Source organism: Bipolaris victoriae, assembly GCF_000527765.1.
Source record: "Bipolaris victoriae FI3 unplaced genomic scaffold scaffold_3, whole genome shotgun sequence".
NCBI lineage: Eukaryota > Fungi > Ascomycota > Dothideomycetes > Pleosporales > Pleosporaceae > Bipolaris > Bipolaris victoriae.
Genome location: NW_014575389.1, coordinates 378578 through 398573, shown reverse-complemented (window position 1 = coordinate 398573; position 19996 = coordinate 378578). Strand labels below are relative to the sequence as shown.

Here is a 19996-nt window from a genome sequence, read left to right as displayed (position 1 = left end):
TTACATACCTCATTGTGGATCCCACACGATCACCATATTACCCTCGCAACGAAACGGCAAAAGGCAAAGGCGGCTATAAGGAAATCACGCCATGTCATTCCCTTTCTCACCAGGCTTCTAGAATCAAAAATCGACCGGCCATTTCCATTTGCCGAGTTGAAACCACGTGGAAATGCCGGTCATCCTTCGCAAATTAGCCGTTTGTTGCTCAAAAAGGGACCAGGATGATCGCAAACATCCTTTTCTTCTCGTCGGTCTTTCGCATATTGCTCGGATGCGAACGGAAGACTCGGCAAAGCCACCACTCAAAAATTTAGCCATTCTAGATTTCGTAGCCCGCGGGTTTTAATCCACATATAGTTTCGGATTTCGGGTCGGAGCATCGGGTTTTGGGAGGGGGGCGGTTGCTAACATCCTTCTTTCTTTATTTCCGCGCTGCAGTATTTTCGGTGTTGGTAGGACTTTGCCCCGATTACTATTGATTGAATGCCGATGGGGGGTGTGGTAGGTAAGCGTGATGGTTAATTGCGTTGGCTTCCGGTTCGCTACCCAACAAATAAATCTAGTTTTTCTGAAAAGATATGTTTGCCGGATGTGGCTAAATGCCTCATTTTTCGTTCGTGTTGGTCTGTCGTCATGTGCTTCTTTTTTTTTGTGGATTTTACCCATAAGGCGTTTGCGGGAATTTTAGACCAACCGAAAGTTTTGCAGAGAGCCACCGAGCCCGCGTGAGCGCTTTCTTGTTCCGACGGCGGTGAGCGAGATCCGATAGTGTTTATGCTTTCCTAGTATTGATCGGCTTTCGAGTTGCTTGAATCTAGAATACTGGGGCGCTTTCGCTTTGGCTGGTGAGGAATGTGTCCCGTCGTAGCGAGATCCATCAGCATGGACTTTGCTGCATAACTGCGTTATTTACCATGAGCAATGCTGCGTATCATCGGCTCCGTTAGCCAGGCGAAATTCAATGTAGCTTGTGAATCGCCTAAAGGTAATCAATCCAATGTCCGGTGAGTGAAATATCATAGTACCGGAAAAAAGTCCTTGAACTCCGGTTTCGCAGTCATGATATGTCGGACAAGAAAGGCCTGGAAGAACCATCGAAAGGAGGAAAGCAGAGCCGAAAAGGTGGTGAGGACACACAATGCTTCTGTATCTGATAGCAGAATAGAATACGTCCAAGTGAAAGTAACCTATCGTGTGAGCATATGCGCGCATATCCACCTGCCTCTTCCTCAATCTCAAGACTCCCCTTCATACCCAGTCCAAACATATACGCTGCGTCTCTCCCAAACGGACCACGCATACCCCAAGAATAAATCTCACAATATCTTGTGCGCGTACTTGGTTGGTCCAGCAGTCATAGTAGACACTTTCATCTCGTCTACCTCCGCGAACAAATCATCGTATCCCTAAAGTCAAAACCCCCAGAACAAACTCGAGAAAAGGCATAAAAGTGAAGACTCTGGTAATGTAAAAAGAGAAATCCAGAAATTGGGCCTCAAAGAAACAAATCAAGGTTTGTGGTGTGCTGTCTACAGCCAAAGAAGCTATACAAGCGAGACGCCAGTCCGCCAACGGGTTAAACCCTCAATCTCTCTTGTTTTCTTTACCCCTCCGGCTAGTGGCATGCCCATGTAACGTAAATGGGTAAAATGAGAAAACGGGCGTTCGGTATGACGTAGAGTAGTGTAATTTCTTTGGTGGAGAGTAAGGGCTTAGTCGTTGTTACGGAAAACAGGCCATTAGTAAAAGAAAACCGGCAGTGCGGATTTCCAAGTCTTTGTTCTCATCCGATATCTTACTCATACTGTTACCTGACTATATATAACTTGGCAGTGGTCATTCGGTCATTCGGAGCCAAGCTGCATACGCTACTTTATTCTAGAACAGGTGGGTAAGTAGTAGCCTTCCGTCGTCGTGGGTGAGTCAAAAAAAATCCTAACCTTGTTCAACACAGCCACTGCACCAGATCCACTTTCTTCCGCTTCTTCCTCGGAAGCTTCCCCCCCGCATCTCTCCCCACACATATGCGGTCTCTTGCTGTTTCTGGTTACGTGCCGAAGGTGGGCTGTCCCGAAGCCCGTTGATGCTTGATCGGTGGTACCTTACATTAGTTCGATGCTTAGAGGCTTGCAAGGGATCGTTTGTGGAGGACCGAGATATTCACCGTAGATCATGTTTCAATTCTCGTGCACACTACTGCGGTTATGGGTAAGGAAGATGGTGTGTTTGATAGTTGGCAATGGAGAACTGAAAGCTCTAGTCATTGATGACTCATAGATTACACTCTCACTGAATGATAACTTACTACGACAGCGTATGCTTCTTGAGTGATGCCCCTCTTTTACTACAAAAGCTCATCCGATATGTACCTTGTCTTAACATCCGCAACAGACTGCTCGGTAAGTGCTATATCACGGATGATACCAGCGCTGTTTTTACCAGGATGATATATCGCGCTCAGAAGATATCAAGGAGCGCCTCGCAACCGGGAGAGATCATAGCTGGCAAGCAATCGCCGGCATAGAATTGATTGGAGAAGGTAGACTATCTGCGCCGAAGGGAAACATGATGTTATTTTCGTAATCTATCCATATTCTGGTACACCACAGTGTATAGGTAGCCACTCATGTATAGCACTTCCAAACACTACTTCCCAACTGCTTTCGGTAACATTTCATCTATTGTTGACCTATCTTCTACTAACCCTAGCCTCTAGTTACACCGTGTATACATCTAAACTGCTCACTCTTTCACGACGGCCTTTCAATAAAAGTAATCATTCGAAACACCATTGTTGCGAGCAAATTCCCTCTAGACTACCCCTGTATTCTCGTTCACCTATACAACAGTGGCAACACCCTTAACAGTAACCCGCAAGCACTTCTTCCAACATCGTACCCAGTTTCTTTCACACTAAACACCACGTCAACCCGTCCCGTCTCCATGTCTTGAACTAAACAATACAGTCCACTTTCCTCATCCAGCATACTCTCTTCCTCGAATACACCATTCAGAAGACTTCGTACCTAACGCACCCCATCCATTCATTTCCATCCCTACATAGCAGTGTCTCCCTAAGCTACAAACCTTTTTTTTCCTGCTCACTTCCAGTCCGCAGTGTTATCCTCGCATCCTACATCCACAAAAAACTTTAACTACATACCAAATTACTACACAACCATCCTACCCATTTTCTATCAGTGCATAGCAGTGTCTCACGAAGCTACAACGCACTTCCACTCACTCCCATTCCACAGTGTCTCCCGAAAACACAACCACGACCCCTGCTTCGAAACGATAAATCAACAATCGGGCTGAACACTGGATTTCGCTTTGTCTTACCTCAGTTACGACTATCGGTCGCCGACCCGGAAACATTTCCATCTGCCTAATCGACAGTCGCTAAAAGGATATCAGGTACGATAGTATGAACGTCCTGGTCATGCAACTGATTTTTGCGATGTTGAATGAGACAGACAAGTATGATATGGATGAACACGGTGAGGGATTAGATCAGTAGTTTCTGATTGAATGGCAGTGGTTTTGGGGCTAAGATAAAAAAGTAAGTGTGTTGGGCGGTGAAAATTATCTAGTTGGAGGTTCATGATTGTTAATTTTGTGTGTTAGTGATGAAGCATGGGGAAGAGAGGCTTGATGAGGATATGCATGCGGGATAGAAACGGGATGTAAAGATTGATTTTCTTATAGCCTTTGGGCTGATAAGGGGATGCGTTGGAAGGTCGACCATGTAAGATAAAAAGACTTTGTTTTCAGCATTACAGGGTAGCCACTTGATCGATTGAGAATAACTGAATCCTATTTTTTTTTCAATTTCCCAACCAGATCTATATTGCAAAGTAGTGAATACTTTAACGTGAAGACTATAGAACGTGTGGTGTCATCAACCAAGTAGTATCGTACGGCACTACTTTGCCTCCCTATAACGATATTGGCTCCTACAATTACACACGAAGGTGCGATAATCTCCGCCATTTTGTATTCCCAGAAACATTACGAACTACCATTATCAAGCTTAGGTCTCGGAGCGCCTCTAACCTTGGCTGGAAGCATTGGCAACAACGCGTACAACCCAAATACCAAAGCAACTTGGGTAAGCCAAAATAGCTGGCCCCATAGGATGTTGTACTTGACACTGAGAGCGTATATGCTAGTTGCTATGGCAGGACCAAGGGATCGAAGACCACACTGGAATGCAATTGCAATAGCGTTCAGAGTCCCAAGGGTCTCAGGCGAGGGTGAAATGTCGTTGAGTGCAAGCTGTACCGAGGCTAGTGTGTGTATTAGTGACAGAAATTGGGTTAGTAGCATGCGGAGGTACTCACTGAATGCCATTGAAACTCCACTGAAAAATGCCAGCATCGGCGGTGCAGTAGCCCAGAAAAGAATAGTCTTGCCATATCGCAGAAAGACGTTGTAAATCGGAATGGAAACGAACAAGATAGGCCAAGCTAGCGCGCATAGCCAAAGCAAACGACCAGTGCCGAAACGCTTGTGCAGCATCGGGAAGACTAGTAGTAGCCAAACAGCTTGAGACACCCCATTCAGCCCTGTGAACATGGCGATTAGACCTGATGAGAAGCCGAGGCCGCCCATATCCACAGGTGTGTATTGGGCTAGTGGAAACACGGCGGTAAAAGTGAACGCCAAAAGCATGACATAATTGTAGATAAGAAGAACACGTGCGACACCGGGGTACTTGAGTAGCTCCCGAGTCGACATGCTGGGCTTTGGATTCTTCGAATCACCACGAGTATGCAATGTTTCCTTTACAAACAGCAGGGTAGCAATGCCGGCAGAAAGGCCAATTGCCGCAATGACGATGTTTGGCAAAGCGTAAGGATAGTCGTGCCAGAACCGCACCTTGCCAAAAGTTGAGGGGAACTTGTCAGCTGGTCGCTCGAGTCCGCCACCTGTAGTCGTCTACTTAGCACATGATAAGCGTGCGCTAGTCTCTGCATCACTTACCAATTAGCGGGCCTAAAAAGATGCCCATATTGTTGGAGAATGCAAAGAAGCTAAAGGCGCGAGCTTGTGTGTGCTTGGTGCTGTTCTCAGAGAGCATGGCCCGGACAATAACAACAGTGCCAGCAAAGACGCCAGCAAAACATCTGAACAACGCCAGCTGCCATATAGATTGGCTTAGACCGAATAGTAACGTAGCAAGGGTCATCCCAAACAACGATATAACCAGCACTGGCTTTCTCCCATACCGATCAGAAGCCTGGGAGCTGGGTCAGCGGGAATATTCTCTTTGATTAGCTAGTCAAAAATCACCTACCTTGCCCCACAGAATCATGACACACATCTGAGTTGCACTGAAGAGACTTTCAACCAGCCCAGAATAGAAACCAACATCCTCCTTGTCGATACCGCCAACTCTCTCAATCATGAAATTGATATAAGGAATGATTGAGAAGAAAGCAATAGACCCTAAACAGCCCGCATAACACAACAGAAGGACTTGTAATTTTGGAAGTGGGCGATCTTCATCCCCGTTCCTGTTGTCAATGCCTTGGTCCTCGTAGGGCTGGTCCGAAACATCTGAGCTCTCTCCTATAGGTGCAGGTTCCACATATGACAAGAGGGGTGTGTTCTCGTCAGCAGTGCTAATAGACGGTGGCCTACTGCGTATACTAGGCGTTGGCGACATGGTTCAAACGCGTGCCGAGTGCAGATAAAGCTTGGTAAACAGTCTAGTGGTTGGAAGAAGGCTGAATGATGCAGTAATAGTTCATACGATTCTATTCTAGAACACGACAGGTTAGCACGTAGGACAAGGCTTTGAGAAGAGAGCTTTGCGCATGGCAGTAAGTTCACAGGCGGGGACTTACTGAATATGACAGGGCACATTTAAGCTCTTTGTGAAGCAACGCGTTGCTTGGTAATCGACTAACGGCTCGAAAAAGCTACATATCCCTGCTAGCGCCGCGATGAACATCAAAAGTCACCAAACCAAAACACGTCGGAATAGCTCCTGCCCATCTTGGGTAAACTATGCACACCGCAAGACGACAGACTTTTAATGGGCAGTCTACAGGAATGTCATGTCAAATACGGCTGTCTCAGAAATGTCATCATGGCCATAGGCTCATCAGAGCACATCACAAACATCACTTGAGCGTTACCCAGCTGTAAGGGATACGAAAGTGTTCATAGGCTCTAAGCTACAACCTTAAGATCCGCACTACACTTCATGCGTGAGCCCAAGCTGCTCCATAACTCAAACACCCAATCATTGACCCGCTGTGCTATTTTGTGGACAACCGCCATGTGTGAAACCCAGGAATGACAGTGCGCCAAAACGCAGATGTCTCCGCCTGTAGGCTTGTCATGATCTCGAGAACCGTACGCAGGAACACGCTGGCAAGAAAGACGTTAGTCGATGAAGTAGTTCGAGAATGCGGTGATTCATACCTTAGAAGCACTTGCGGTGGACGATGGAGGGACCGCTCTCGTCGTACTCCTGCTTTGAGATCCACATCTGCTGGAAGGTGGAGAGCGAAGCAAGAATGGAACCACCGATCCAGACGGAGTACTTGCGCTCGGGAGGAGCGATGATCTTGACCTTCATCGAGGATGGGGCGAGAGCGGTGATTTCCTTCTGCATACGGTCGGAGATACCGGGGTACATGGTGGTACCACCAGACTAGTTTTTTTTGTTAGCCGCCTGCTATCGTGATTACATACAATGTAACGTACCATGACAATGTTGCCGTACAGGTCTTTCCTGACGTCGACATCGCACTTCATGATGGAGTTGAAAGTGGTGACGTGGATACCGCCGCTTTCAAGACCCAAGACGGAAGGCTGGAAGAGAGCTTCAGGAGCACGGAAACGCTCGTTTCCAATGGTGATGACCTGACCGTCAGGAAGCTCGTAGGACTTCTCCAAGCTGGAAGACTGGCTGGCAGTCTGGATCTCCTGCTCGAAGTCGAGAGCGACGTAGCAGAGCTTCTCCTTGATGTCACGGACGATTTCTCGCTCGGCAGTGGTGGAGAAGGTGTAACCGCGCTCAGCCAAGATCTTCATGAGGTAGTCGGTCAAGTCACGACCAGCCATGTCGACACGGGAGATGGCGTGGGGAAGGGCGAAACCCTCGTAGATGGGGACAACGTGAGTGACACCGTCACCGGAGTCGAGAACGATACCAGTGGTACGTCCAGAGGCGTACAGAGACAGGACGGCCTGGATAGAGACGTAGAAAGCGGGAGCATTGAAGGTCTCGAAAACAATCTGTGTCATCTTCTCACGGTTGGACTTGGGGTTGATGGGAGCCTCGGTGAGGAGGACGGGGTGCTCCTCAGGTGCGACACGCAGCTCGTTGTAGAAGGTGTGGTGCCAAATCTTCTCCATGTCATCCCAGTTGGTAACGACACCGTGCTCAATGGGGTATCGCAGAGTCAGGATACCACGCTTTGACTGTGCCTCATCACCGACATATGAGTCCTTTTGGCCCATACCAATCATGATACTGGCGTCTTTGTCAGCTTGCGTATGAGGGGGAGATGGACACGGGGAGGTTGGTCGTACCCATGGTGACGCGGTCGGCCGACAATGGAAGCTGCAAAGCTGTCAGAATCGAGTTTTCACACCATACTACACCCAGAGGCCACAGCGTGACGCTCTCGATGCAGCTGTTGGGGAGCAAGCTGTGGATTGAGGTACTTACGGAAGACTGCTCGGGGCGCATCATCACCGGCGAAACCGGCCTTGCACATACCCGAACTGTAGAATGTCAGCTCAAGTCCATTTGTGTAGCTGTAACCTCGCGCGCTGCTGTGGAGGCTGTGATGGGGGATTTGGAGAGTGCTTAGGCGCTGGGCACAAGGGAAAGCCCCTCCACAGCAGGGATGGCAGGTGTTGGGGTGTGTGGGATGCCAACTCACCCATTGTCGATGACGAGAGCTGCGACTTCCTCTGTAGGGGGAGAGAGATGTTAGCAGAGTTCATTGAGATAGATGGCACGATCATTGGGGATGGGCATCGGGCAGGGAGGTAGGGGTTCAGGCTGCTTACCCTCCATGATGATTGACTGATTAGGGTGAGATTAGAGTAAACGTAGAGCTGTGAAAGGGTGTGGGTGTAGCGTCGCTGGAGCAATTGAGAGTTAGTAGAGGAAGTTGGGGGTGCAGGTACGGGGCCAGCAGCAGGGAGAACGCGGACAGTCGGGGGAGCTTACAAGTTCGGCGGCGGTGTTGAGGGTGAGGTTCTTGTGCGCGAGGCAAGAACTGGGTGTGCTAAATAAGCGGGTCGGCCTTGCCCAGATTTAGCGGGGTGGCAGGAGCACAGGAGCGAAGGAGAGCTTTGCACGAGCGGACTGATCCCAAAGGGGGATTGTGTATAATTCTACGGAGGACTGAGTGGCCAGCGTGGGCGAGCAGTACGGCGGCCAACTTATAGACGGCGCCCATCAACTCTAGGCTGCACAATTGATGCTTCTGGAGGCGGGTAGCAACAGTGAGCAGCACACGCAAGCCGTTCCGCCACAGCAAACGGGAGGTGTTGTCCACGCACGTCAACTGTACCAGACCGCCAGGCAGCGCTGCAAAGGGCTTGGCGCAGGGCGAGCATATCGACTCTCCACTACGCACTACGTGTTCTCGACGGCATTGTGCTGGTAATGCACGCCCGAGTTGGGCATGGCACACTCAGCAGCCCCCAGCCACCCACCCAGCCTGCATTGCTGTAAGTAGTGTTGCCATTTCATCCGCCATCCGCCATCCGCCATCCGCGGCTTGCTCACCGCCAACTCGTCCTCTCGCCGCCCTCTCGCGCCCTGCCCCCCGCCTAGCCCCGATCCGGACGTCACGTGCAATGAGGGGTACGGTGGGTCGGCCCAGTCCGCCCACCTGCGTACCTGGCCAAACGAGCAGACGTCGCCGCGCTGCCCCCTCAGTGCTCGTGCCTGCCATTGCATCACTGTAAATGCCCATCTTGATGCCAGACAGTCTCGCAAAAGCCCATCAAGCCGTGGCAAGACACGTCAAAGAGTCTCGCGACATGCGCAGCGCCGTGCAGGGGTGCTGTTCGACTGCTGCAGTCCATCGAAGCCGCCCGAAGCTGCTGGCCCCATCGCAACGCCCCCGGCGTGATCAGCGTCATATGTCCCGCCAAAATTATTTCAACACCATAGCCCACAGCCAAACCCCAGCCCTCCTCCACACAGACACTTCCACCCCAATTTCACACGCACATCCAACATCATGAACGACCCCGGACTAAACAACCTCCTCAAGTGGGGCATCCAAAACTCCGAAGCCTCACGCACCGACGGAGCCGCTGCAGACCAGCGGCCCGCCCAGATCGATGTCGAGGCCCTGCAACGCCTCGTCACCGGCATGTCAGGCCCATCAGACGCCCAACTCATGCAAGAGAGCATGCAGGTCATCCAGAATGAGGAAGCAGAACTCGAGCACAGGACGACCGCATTCGACAACTTCGAGCAGCTCATCGAGAACCTGGACAATGCGAACAACATCGAGAGCTTGGGCCTGTGGACACCACTTGTCGAACAACTCGAGAACAAGGAATCCGAACTGCGATTCTACGCTGCATGGTGTTGCGGCACGGCTGTACAAAACAATATCAGGACGCAAGAGCGAGTAAGTAGTCCTTGACGCACAACCCAATTTGCACAATACTAATATGCTGCAGCTTCTTGTTGTCGGCGCTATTCCCACATTGGTTCGGATGGCCACTTCAGATGCCGATAAGAAAGTCCGCAAAAAGGCCATTTTCGCCCTGTCCTCGTCGGTCCGAAATTTCCAGGCAGGACTCGACGCCGCTCTCGAGCATGTGCCCGCCGAACTCAAGCCTGAAGAAAAGTTGGATGCCAACGACATGGAATCAGTAGATTTGCTGATCAATAAGCTGCGCGACAATGTATAGTCTAGGTCGCGCATGCTTTGCATTGGGCGGCGTTGCGGAACTACAATTGGGTTAGCATGGGAATGGCGCACATGTGGGACGACAGTTATGAGGCAGGAATTTAAAAGATCATTACCAAGGACATACCCGGGTTTTGGTAGAGAAGCAATTTGCTTCGGGGATATCATAGAAATCACATCGAGCATTGTCAGGACTACTGGTCCAGACCAGAGCAGCTCAAAATATACAACACCTCATATTACTCCCAGGACCAGTCCAACCAGTTCACTGAACGCTCCTCTCCCAACCATAGTCTTATCTAAGCCCATGCCCAACACGACCATCCTTGACTCTCGTTCGTCGCGTTGCTTGATTGCGCTAGCGACTTGGGTTGCAAGCGTTTGCCCAAGCGTGTCAAGTTCTGGTATAGTGCCGCCCAGTATAGTTGTAGCCGTTAGTTGGTGCATAGGCAAGAGGTCCGAATTTGGATCCTCCTCGTCGCGCTCGAGGTAGGAATTGGACGTGACCGACGCATCCGTCGCAGTGATATCAAGCGGAACGTGTACCTGCATTCTTGTACTTAGCGACTCCTGCTCTAGTCTATGTAGTCTACCGTTTCTTTTTGTACCCAGTGCGCTAGTCGGCCTTGCTGCGTAACCGTGATGAGTATCTTGTCGGCAAAGCTGACGGCCGTTGCCGTCGTTTCTAACCCATTTATCGTCACACTCGCTATCTTGGTATGCGCAGGATAAGCCGCTGGTGTCACGACGTAGTCGTCTGAATTGATTGCTGCTGGCATATTGCTATGATGTCTGTCGCGCTGAAGTGGGGTGATGGCGAGAAGAAGAGTCGGCCCACCTGGATGCGTCTGTTACTGGCCGCGGGAGTGATGCGGAGAGTCCACGCTAGCGTCTGATCCCCGCCAAAATTATTTCGGGCGCATGCGAGCAGACTTCGCCGCCATCACCCGCCCAGCATGCCCAAGTTTGTGCCCCGGCAACGAAAGCACAAGGTCCTTGCCCGTCGCAAAAATGCTGCCGACCCAAGCAATGGCGTCGACGATGCCAACACGACTGAGATATTGCCTGTTGAGCAGCAGGAACGCAATGCGAAGAAGGCAGCGCTGAAGGAAGAGCTCACGCGCGAAGCGCAGGGCAAAATGTCCAACAAAAAGAAAAAGCGCCTCGAAAAATACATTGTATGTCACTTTGCGCTCCATTTGCTTCGCACTTACAAGCACGACTAACCCACCCAGGATACTAAACTCAAGAAAGAAGAAAGTCTCGAGCTGCTGAAAAAGCTTGCCGCCCAGAAAGTCGACACTACCTTATTCCAGAGTTCAAAGAAGCTTGGTCGAGGAGCGGATACAAAGAGGGAAGCTTTGAGGCGTGCGCTTGCCGAAAGCCGGGCTGGGATAGATGTGGACAAAAACCAGGAATTGCTGCTGGAAGAGCGCGAAATCAGAGACATTGAGGACGACAGCTCAGACGAAGCAGAGCAGGTATCGGCGCCTGTATCGCACTCCGTACCCAAATCTACTGGGCGGCAGGCCGCAGCAAAACCAGCGCATGAGAACGAGGTATCACGAGAACGCGCGCAGTCACCATCGCCATCTGATCCGGAATCCGACACCCGCCAGCCCACATCCGGGATCCCTGCAGCAACGCAACAGACAAACGGCCTATTTGGAAGTGGATTGAAGAGACCTCTGGAACTGGATGATTCAGGCAAGCCAGTAATACAAGTTCGAAAGCGTCGCAAGGGCCAAACCACAAAACCAGTTGCAATTGAAGAAGAAGTGGAATGGGAGGGTTTTAGTTCAGCCGAGGACAACGACAGCCAGATGGAGGAGGACGATTCAGCGAACTCCAGTGCGGAGTCTGAAGATGAAGGCTCTGAATCTGAGGAAGGCGACTCTTCGGGATCAGAGCAAAGCGGTTCGGGAGAGGACTCCGAAGACGAGAGCGATGAAAGCGACACCAGTCTTGATGAAGATAAAAAGCTTGCAAAGAAGGAAAGAACATCGGCTTTCAAGGCTTGGGCAACACAGCAAAGAAACGAACAAGTAGGCTTCACTCCGACTAATCAGCTCTCTTTCGCGCCCACCCCAGCGAACTTCAAACCTCGAGCTCCCGAGCAAGATCCTCTGCCTCCCGAACTCGAAACGAAAACGAAGACCGATGCTACTCGCAAAGCATTCAGCGTAAACGTCGATCGATCGCCCGAAATACAAGAGTCCAGAATGCAGTTACCGATTGTGGCTGAAGAACAAAAGATCATGGAGGCGATACATAATAACGACGTAGTTGTAGTTTGGGGTTCCACTGGTAGCGGTAAAACTACCCAAGTGCCGCAATTTCTTCTTGAGTCAGGCTACGGAGCACCCGATGGACCAACACCGGGCATGATTGGGGTCACTCAACCACGCCGTGTAGCTGCTGTCAGCATGGCAAAACGTGTTGGCGATGAGCTTGGAGATCAAGGCTCTAAAGTGGCATATCAGATTCGCTTTGATACAACCACAAGCGCCAAAACTGCTATCAAGTTCATGACTGATGGTGTCTTGCTACGAGAGATAACTCAAGACTTCGTCCTGACAAAGTATTCTGCTATCGTCATTGATGAGGCCCACGAGCGTAGCATCAACACCGACATTCTCATCGGCATGCTCAGCAGAATAGTTGACCTCCGAGCTCAGATGGTGAAAGATGATCCCAAAAACAAGCCCCTGAAACTGATCATCATGTCGGCTACTCTGCGCATATCAGATTTTACAGAAAACAAGCGCTTGTTTAGAAGTGAACCTCCACCGCTCATCAAGGCCGAAGGTCGCCAATATACCGTCGTGAACCACTTTGCGCGCCGTACTCAACGAGACTACGTCGAGGAAATGTACCGAAAAGTGTGTAGGGGTCACCGGAAGCTGCCCAAGGGCGGCATGCTCGTATTCCTTACCGGTCAAAATGAGATCTCGCAGTTAGCGAAGCAATTGAAGCAAGTCTTCTCATCTACTCAAGGCAAAGAGATCAAAGCTGGCAAGGTTGTTGTTTCTCCAGCAGAAACACCATTGGAAGTCGAGGACATTGAACTGGGCGCACCGACCAAGTCCACGGATTACGAAGACGATGATGGCTCAGACTCCGAAGGTTCAATAATAATGGGCCTTGATGACGAGGACGACAAAGAATTTGAGATTGAAGATGAGAAGCCCGAAGAAACCGTCATGAATATTCACGTTCTGCCGCTTTATTCACAATTGCCTACCAATCAACAACTACGCGTCTTCGAATCACCTCCAGATGGCTCTCGTCTTATCGTTCTCGCCACAAACGTTGCCGAGACCAGTTTGACAATACCTGGTATTCGCTACGTCTTTGATTGCGGAAGAGCAAAAGAAAAGAAATACGATCCGGTTACAGGTGTGCAGAGCTTCGAGGTCGGGTGGATCAGCAAAGCCAGTGCAAACCAGCGTTCTGGTCGTGCAGGTCGTACTGGACCTGGTCACTGTTACCGCCTGTACTCCTCCGCAGTATTCGAGCGTGATTTCGAAGAGTATGCCGCGCCAGAAATATCAAGAACACCTTTAGAGGGTGTGGTGCTACAGCTGAAGAGCATGGGTGCTCCTGTCGTCAATTTCCCGTTCCCAACACCACCGGATCGCGGAAGCCTACAAAAGGCAGAGAACCTACTTTCATACCTGGGTGCACTGTCAATCGATGGAAAAGTCACTAAGCTTGGCCATGAACTTTCTTTGTATCCCCTCAACCCACGATTCGCTCGTATGGTTGCAATGGGTGTTGCGCAGAACCTTGTGGCAGAGACCATTGCATTGGTGGCCGCCTTGTCAGTGCCAGAACTCATCATACCAGAGAACAAACTCGGACTGCGGGAACCAACCAAAGATCCGGATGCCACTCGCACTGAGCAGGACAACATTGAAGCCGAAGAACGCTCACGACTACGGAAAGCCTACAACGCCGCGCAAGCGAAGATGAGTATCAACGCAAAGCAAAGCGACTGCATCAAGCTTAGCAACGCAATCTGTGCCTACGCATACGAGCCCAACTCGCAAAGATTCTGCGAAGACATGTTCCTCAACGCAAAAGCCATGAACGAAGCCAGTCAACTCCGCCACCAACTCACCAACATCGTCCGCGCCCACCGACCCACAGCAATCGGCGGCTACGAGCCCAAACTCCCAGCCCCATCCGAGCGCAACATCAACATCCTCACCCAAATCTGCGCCGCTGGCTTCATCGACCAAATCGCCATGCGCGCCGACCTCGCCCCCATCCCCCCGGATCTACCCAGGAAACCAAAGACCGCAATCGACGTCCCCTACGTAACCCTCTTCTCCTCGCAAACCGACCGCTCCGACGACGATCCCCACTCCAAATACGTCTTCCTGCACCCTTCCTCCCTCCTCGCGCGCACACCGCCCGCCAAAATGCCAGGCTACATAATCTACTCGCACCTCCAACGCGCAGCCACATCCACCGTTCACGGCAGCAAAACACCAAAAACGCGAATGCATCCCCTGACGCCCGTTACACGGCCCCAGATTATCAATATTGCACTCAACACGCCGTTGCTGCAGGCGAGTAAGCCCAAGGGCAAGATTGTGGAGTTGTCCAAGGAGAGACGTGAGTGCGAGGTTGAGATGAGTCTTGTCGGGGAGAAGGGGACGCAGGGGTGGGGATTGGGGATTCGGAAGGTGGTGCAGAAGAAGGAGGGGAATGGAAGGTATGTTATTGAGCGAATAGTTGGGTGAGGGATGCTGGAGTGGCGATATGTTGTGATGTGTGTTGTAGATTAGTCCAGTTGGACGATGTGTACGGATCAGGGTTGATAAAGTTTTTGACTGTTTTTGTTTGTAGATAGTACGTGCAGCGATGGTACATTGTATTGTGCCTTACTATATGACGAAGAGGTATATTCTCCAGACGTCTTCCTTTTTTTTCCACCCAACACCCATCTAATCCCTCGACACAGCCGTCTCAACAGCAACCTTCTCACTCTGCAAAACACTAATCTCCTTCTCCACCTCGCCACTACTCCTCGCCTTCCCATCCTCCTCCTCACCCCTCGCAATCCCCACACACCGATACTTGGCAAACTGCCTCGCACTCAGCCTAGCCTCAAACATCTCGTCAATCTCCTCCAACGTCCGATTCTTGACTTCAGGCAGGAAGAAAAACACCCATGTTGCCGCGATCGCGCATGAAGGCGCCCAGATGAAACCGTATCTGGGACCCCAATTCATGGCTGCAGGATTGATAAAGTACGGGGCTGTGAATGTAGTGAGCCATGCGCCGACGAACCCGGCACTGGCAGCGAGACCGAACGTGTGGGAGCGGAGGCGCTGGGTAGGCAGTTCACCGCCGGATAACCATGCGTACGTTGATATCATGCCGTTGTAGCTGAACATGTATATAGCGGTGAGCCCGACGGTGACTTTCCCCGTAGCCTTGGCGTTAGGTGCCTTGTGGTACACGACTGCGATGATGAGTTGCAGGATGCCGCAGATGAGGAGGCCCGTCATGAGAAGGACTCTGCGATTACCGTAGCGTACGACGATGAGCGAGTTTGCGATGAAAGCAATTATGCTGATGGCGGAGAGGACGTTGGACATTGCGAAGGGATCGGTGACTTTGGCCATTTGGAGGAAGTATGCTTTGTATGCTAGCGGATTCTTAGTATGAAGATTTCATATACAGCTAAGGTCTCTTGTTCATGGATGCTTACCGATAATGAACATGGAGCCTGAGGCTGCTTGGAGGAGGACTGCAAAGACTGCGAGAAAGGTACGGCGTCGGTCGACGGGATTGCTGAACATGTCGATCCATCCTATGCCAGAGCTTGTTTCTTTTTCCTTTTCAATTGCTGCAAGAATTGCGGAGGCCTCTGCGCGGGAATCATGGCGCTTTGGGCGGAGCCACTCGAGCGCCTTGACACCTTCTTCAAAGCGTCCCTGTAGGATGAGCCATCTGGGACTCTCTGGGATGAACCATACGGTACAGAGGATGATAAGCGGAAAGATGTATATGAGTCCAAGTGGAATGAGATAAGCGGATTTATCTGGGCGCTTGGCTGTAGCCCAGTCGACAATGGTTCCAATCAGTGTTCCAAATGAAACGAAGAAGTTGAAGCCAGTGAGGAACACGCCGCGCAGTTCAGCTGTGCTACTCTCCTGTAGATACAGTTGCGAGAAAGTCATAAAGTAGCCATTTGCCAGTCCAATAATCAAACGTCCAGCGTAGAGCGCTCCAATGTTTTCGGTGGCCATCATCAAGACATTGGCGATGCAGCAAGTGACGCATGCTAGAGCGAGGCACATACGGCGACCGAAACGAGTAGAAGGGACGCCAGCAGTAGCGGAGCTGATAAAAGCTCCAAGCGTCATGAGTGAGGATATGAGCTGCTGTCTCTCTGTCTGGATATTCCATCCTGTGGGTGTCTTGTTTGTACGATAACCAAATACCTGGACGGACGGTCAATGACGAATTCTCTGGCAGACATTCTTTAACAATCATGTACCTCTAGAAAGCCAACCATTGCTTGCAACCCTCCAATCATGCCAAAGTCGAATCCGTACTGAAATGGGCTCAAGATAACAACGCCACAGGCGATGAACAGACGCGTATGGTCGCGCCATGTGTATCCATGATTGTCAGACATGGTAACGGATGTAACGAAGTGATGTGAGGCCGAGCCAGCAGGTTCATCAGCGCATAATTGAGGAAAGACATGGTTGCCTTATACGTTGAAGATCATTTGCCCAGACTGGGATGAATGCACAGCGATTTACCCATCTGCCGGCATTGTATTGCCAAGGCATGCTCCGCAGGACACCTAAGTTACACAACCCCACAAGGCGAATACTCTCCGCTCGAGCACAGCCAATGAAGGGAGTACTAGGCGATGCATGTCATCTAGACGTAGAGAGGAGTGGATGTAGGAGGTTGGTTGCTCTATGGATAGATTATGCGTAGCCCATTGGTTTCTGTATCGTACGCTTGACTGAGAGCTATGTTGACCTTGTTATCTTAGTTGCCAAGTGATTTGGCTGTTCAATGTGGCCATGTATGCTTTGCATGCCAACAAAACAGAGGTTTCCCCATTTCGATGCCCGAGGTCTGGAAGTGTTCAACCGGATGAAGCAGCCAAGAAACGTGGCTGCTCGTGACAACGACACTCGGTATCAACATTCCGTTCGGCAGGAGAATCGAGTCAAGATAAGCTCATGAAGTATGGGGTAGGGCAATAGTGGCGTTGGGGATTGTGGGTCGGCCGGTGGTTGAGCGGGGAAATCAAAGCTTGATTACATGGCATGATGTTTGAGAATGAGGATTGAGGCACAAGAGGAAGGAAGGGAAGTTGGTCTCTTCCCACCCCACCATAAGTACACTCTCTTAGACCATGCCGCGCATATCAACGTCACTCATCCGCAAGGCGCGCGCGATAGATTCTCTTCTTCCCGCTCTTCTCGCACCTTGCCGTGATCTGCAGGCTGCGCAGAATGAGTTGCGATGGCTGCGCGAACACGTCGAGGAAGTTGGCCAAACACGACGCGTCAGGCCAGACAAGTGGGCCAAGAGAGCTTTGCTGCGCCAATTGGTTCACGAAAGGTCACGAGGAAAGCCACTCCAGTATATACTCGGCACAGAACACTTTGGTGATCTGGAAATACGATGCAAACCTGGCGTACTGATTCCAAGGTATGAGAAGTTCACAGTCTTAACAGCTTTGACTGATTTCTGCACCAGACCTGACACAGCGGCGTCAGTCACGCATCTTGTTAGTCTTCTTCGCAACTCGAAAAATCTTCCACCAGAGTTGCGTCTTCTTGATCTCTGCACTGGTACCGGCTGTATCCCCCTTCTCTTCCAACATGAATTATTATCTGCACACAGCGATATCAACTTGCGCCTTCTCGGCGTCGATGTGTGTGACAAAGCGCTATCTCTGGCTAAACACAACCTACAAAGGCTGTCCAAGGACCGACAACTCAAGCCGAACGGGCAAGCTCACTTTCTAAAAGCCGACGTACTGATTGACCCGTTCGTGGATGAATACGGACAAGTCCTTCCGTTAAAGGCAGCCCTCAACTATGCTTCGCAGCCGGTTTACTGGGACATAGTCATTTCCAACCCACCTTACATCTCACCTTCTGCCTTTTGGAAAACTACAATGCGCTCAGTGCGTAATTTCGAACCAAAGCTTGCACTGGTGCCACCATTCAAGGACAAACACACAGACACGCAGCAAGGCGATATGTTCTATCCGCGTCTGCTCAAAACTGCACGAGATGTGGAGGCCAAAGTGGTGCTGCTAGAAGTCGCCGATATTGAGCAAGCGCTACGTGTGGCTAGGGTTGCCAGAGACTTGGACACATTCGATGGCATTGAAATTTGGAGGGAAGATCCCAACGCTCCTACCATCGAGACAAGCAAAGATGGCTTTGACGTTACTGGGCAAGGAAATGCCAGAACAGTCCTTTGCTGGCGAGGTCAAGGAACGTGTTGGCTCGGGAAAACAACCACTACTTCTGCCAAATCTACGGTAGAGAGTGCAAACCACCTGTTCAGGGACCCTCCAGTTACATCAGTGAACTCTGCCGAAACTTGTTCGCCTAAGGTAGATACATATGACTTGAGGCCTCAGTTCGATTTGAAATTTTTCTCGCAGCAGGATCCTCAGTCCACTAGGCGTTTTCGTAGGCCAACCTGCAAGCAAGATTGGATGGCTGACAGACATTTGGTCCAAACAAAGCCCTGATGCTCAAGGGCATTGCGCGTAGAGGGCTTGGACACAGATTCGCTACTGCATAGCAACACAGAGACTACAGAGTTAGTAAGACGATATGTGCAAGGTACGGCGACTAGAGATTGGTAAAGAGTTTTGGGAATGCGCAAGAGCTGAGCCTGCCAGGGGACCTGGAGGCGGATGGAGATTGTCAAATTGGTATTACAGGGGTAAAATGATATCTGGACGACGGCAGCTCGGTGGAGGAACATCTTGTCTCGAGGAGAATGATGAAGGATCAAGAATCACCTAGCCTTCTTTGCTTGAGTCTGGAACAGCTGTCGCTTTCTTCTGTCCTCCCACCGCGCCCAGCCAGAATCGACCAAGTCCTCCTGGATGACGAGGTCTCTGACACGGAGTACCCTCAAAAGCCATGTATCGAGCGCCCACTCAATCCAACCTGCTCTCCGCAGGTAGGTCGTGAATGCGAACCAGACCAGAGCAAATGTGGCGCCGGCGGCACAGCCAACCATGACTTGCTTGGGGGTGTGGTAGCTCAAGTATATGCGACTGATGGCTACAGCAGCGGCGCCAAGCAAGGCGAGGAGTGAGAGAACGATGCGGCCGCCCAAGGAGAAGGGAGTGTGGGTTTCGGTAGGATGCGGGACGTGACGGAAGATGAGGAAGAGGGCGAGGGTGACGGAGAAGAAGGAGACAAACTGGGCATGCGACGAGGGCATTCCATAGCCTTTGTTATACTTATGCATTTCTGGTTGTGTAGCCGTTAGTACAGGATGCTATTTGGGTTGGTGGGTTGGAGTCGTGTGGTCGTACGCCTTGGTCGCTCTTCCTTGATATATCTCTTGAGCACCCAATTCAGGGCCTCGCACGCCATTTGGCCGGCAAACATAAGGAATATCTCAATCTCGCGGTTCGACCATATCAGCGTCGCATAGACGACGCACAGGGCCTGGGGGACGAGAGCCAGCCATGCGCACACCCACGAAACGCGGTCGGCCGGGTCCTACGAGCGTCAGCAGTGTGCGGGCAGTGGCTTTGCAGATGTACCAACATAGTACACATGGGTGAGAGAGAGCGAGGCAAGCGGAGGGTCGTCCATAATGCAGCGACGATGTGAGTAATGACGACAGACTCTGGGTGATGGTGGCGCATGCACATGCCCAGCGACGCCCTTCAAGACTTGGCGCGGCGCGGGCAAGGTACGCCACGCCCCGCCCTTTGCGGCTCTCACTGACAATTGACTCTACTGCCGATAGATGCATCTAGTATCTGAGACCTGTCTGTTCTTCTCCCCCTTCACCATGGGCCTCTTCAAGGCCTCTTTTTCCTTTATGCGCTA

At 51.0% G+C, this 19996-nt stretch overlaps 8 protein-coding genes across 8 annotated transcripts; 3 read left to right on the top strand and 5 right to left on the bottom strand.

Moving 5' to 3' along the window:
• Nucleotides 1–4014: 4014 nt before the first annotated feature.
• COCVIDRAFT_85609 (hypothetical protein) lies at nt 4015–5674 on the bottom strand (the record flags this gene model as incomplete). The annotated part of the gene is made up of 4 exons (XM_014706506.1): nt 4015–4292; nt 4347–4934; nt 4990–5245; nt 5303–5674. 4 exons carry the CDS (start codon nt 5672–5674, stop codon nt 4015–4017), a joined length of 1494 nt encoding a protein of 497 aa, XP_014561992.1.
• Nucleotides 5675–6439: 765 nt separating this feature from the next.
• On the bottom strand, nt 6440–8047 carry COCVIDRAFT_22225 (hypothetical protein; the record flags this gene model as incomplete). Its single annotated transcript, XM_014706390.1, has 6 exons — nt 6440–6670; nt 6724–7495; nt 7555–7585; nt 7694–7749; nt 7911–7941; nt 8041–8047. The coding sequence occupies 6 exons, from the start codon at nt 8045–8047 to the stop codon at nt 6440–6442; spliced, it is 1128 nt and encodes a 375-aa protein (XP_014561876.1).
• A 1180-nt stretch (nt 8048–9227) lies between these two features.
• On the top strand, nt 9228–9912 carry COCVIDRAFT_11664 (hypothetical protein; the record flags this gene model as incomplete). The annotated part of the gene is made up of 2 exons (XM_014706361.1): nt 9228–9626; nt 9679–9912. The coding sequence occupies 2 exons, from the start codon at nt 9228–9230 to the stop codon at nt 9910–9912; spliced, it is 633 nt and encodes a 210-aa protein (XP_014561847.1).
• Nucleotides 9913–10145: 233 nt separating this feature from the next.
• COCVIDRAFT_85556 (hypothetical protein) lies at nt 10146–10690 on the bottom strand (the record flags this gene model as incomplete). The annotated part of the gene is made up of 2 exons (XM_014706505.1): nt 10146–10457; nt 10520–10690. 2 exons carry the CDS (start codon nt 10688–10690, stop codon nt 10146–10148), a joined length of 483 nt encoding a protein of 160 aa, XP_014561991.1.
• Nucleotides 10691–10867: 177 nt separating this feature from the next.
• COCVIDRAFT_22222 (hypothetical protein) lies at nt 10868–14662 on the top strand (the record flags this gene model as incomplete). Its single annotated transcript, XM_014706389.1, has 2 exons — nt 10868–11089; nt 11147–14662. The coding sequence occupies 2 exons, from the start codon at nt 10868–10870 to the stop codon at nt 14660–14662; spliced, it is 3738 nt and encodes a 1245-aa protein (XP_014561875.1).
• A 204-nt stretch (nt 14663–14866) lies between these two features.
• On the bottom strand, nt 14867–16569 carry COCVIDRAFT_85554 (hypothetical protein; the record flags this gene model as incomplete). Its single annotated transcript, XM_014706504.1, has 3 exons — nt 14867–15573; nt 15637–16372; nt 16429–16569. 3 exons carry the CDS (start codon nt 16567–16569, stop codon nt 14867–14869), a joined length of 1584 nt encoding a protein of 527 aa, XP_014561990.1.
• Nucleotides 16570–17310: 741 nt separating this feature from the next.
• On the top strand, nt 17311–18669 carry COCVIDRAFT_33246 (hypothetical protein; the record flags this gene model as incomplete). The annotated part of the gene is made up of 2 exons (XM_014706503.1): nt 17311–17609; nt 17658–18669. The coding sequence occupies 2 exons, from the start codon at nt 17311–17313 to the stop codon at nt 18667–18669; spliced, it is 1311 nt and encodes a 436-aa protein (XP_014561989.1).
• Nucleotides 18670–18941: 272 nt separating this feature from the next.
• On the bottom strand, nt 18942–19756 carry COCVIDRAFT_85486 (hypothetical protein; the record flags this gene model as incomplete). The annotated part of the gene is made up of 3 exons (XM_014706502.1): nt 18942–19405; nt 19471–19660; nt 19709–19756. The coding sequence occupies 3 exons, from the start codon at nt 19754–19756 to the stop codon at nt 18942–18944; spliced, it is 702 nt and encodes a 233-aa protein (XP_014561988.1).
• Nucleotides 19757–19996: the final 240 nt, after the last annotated feature.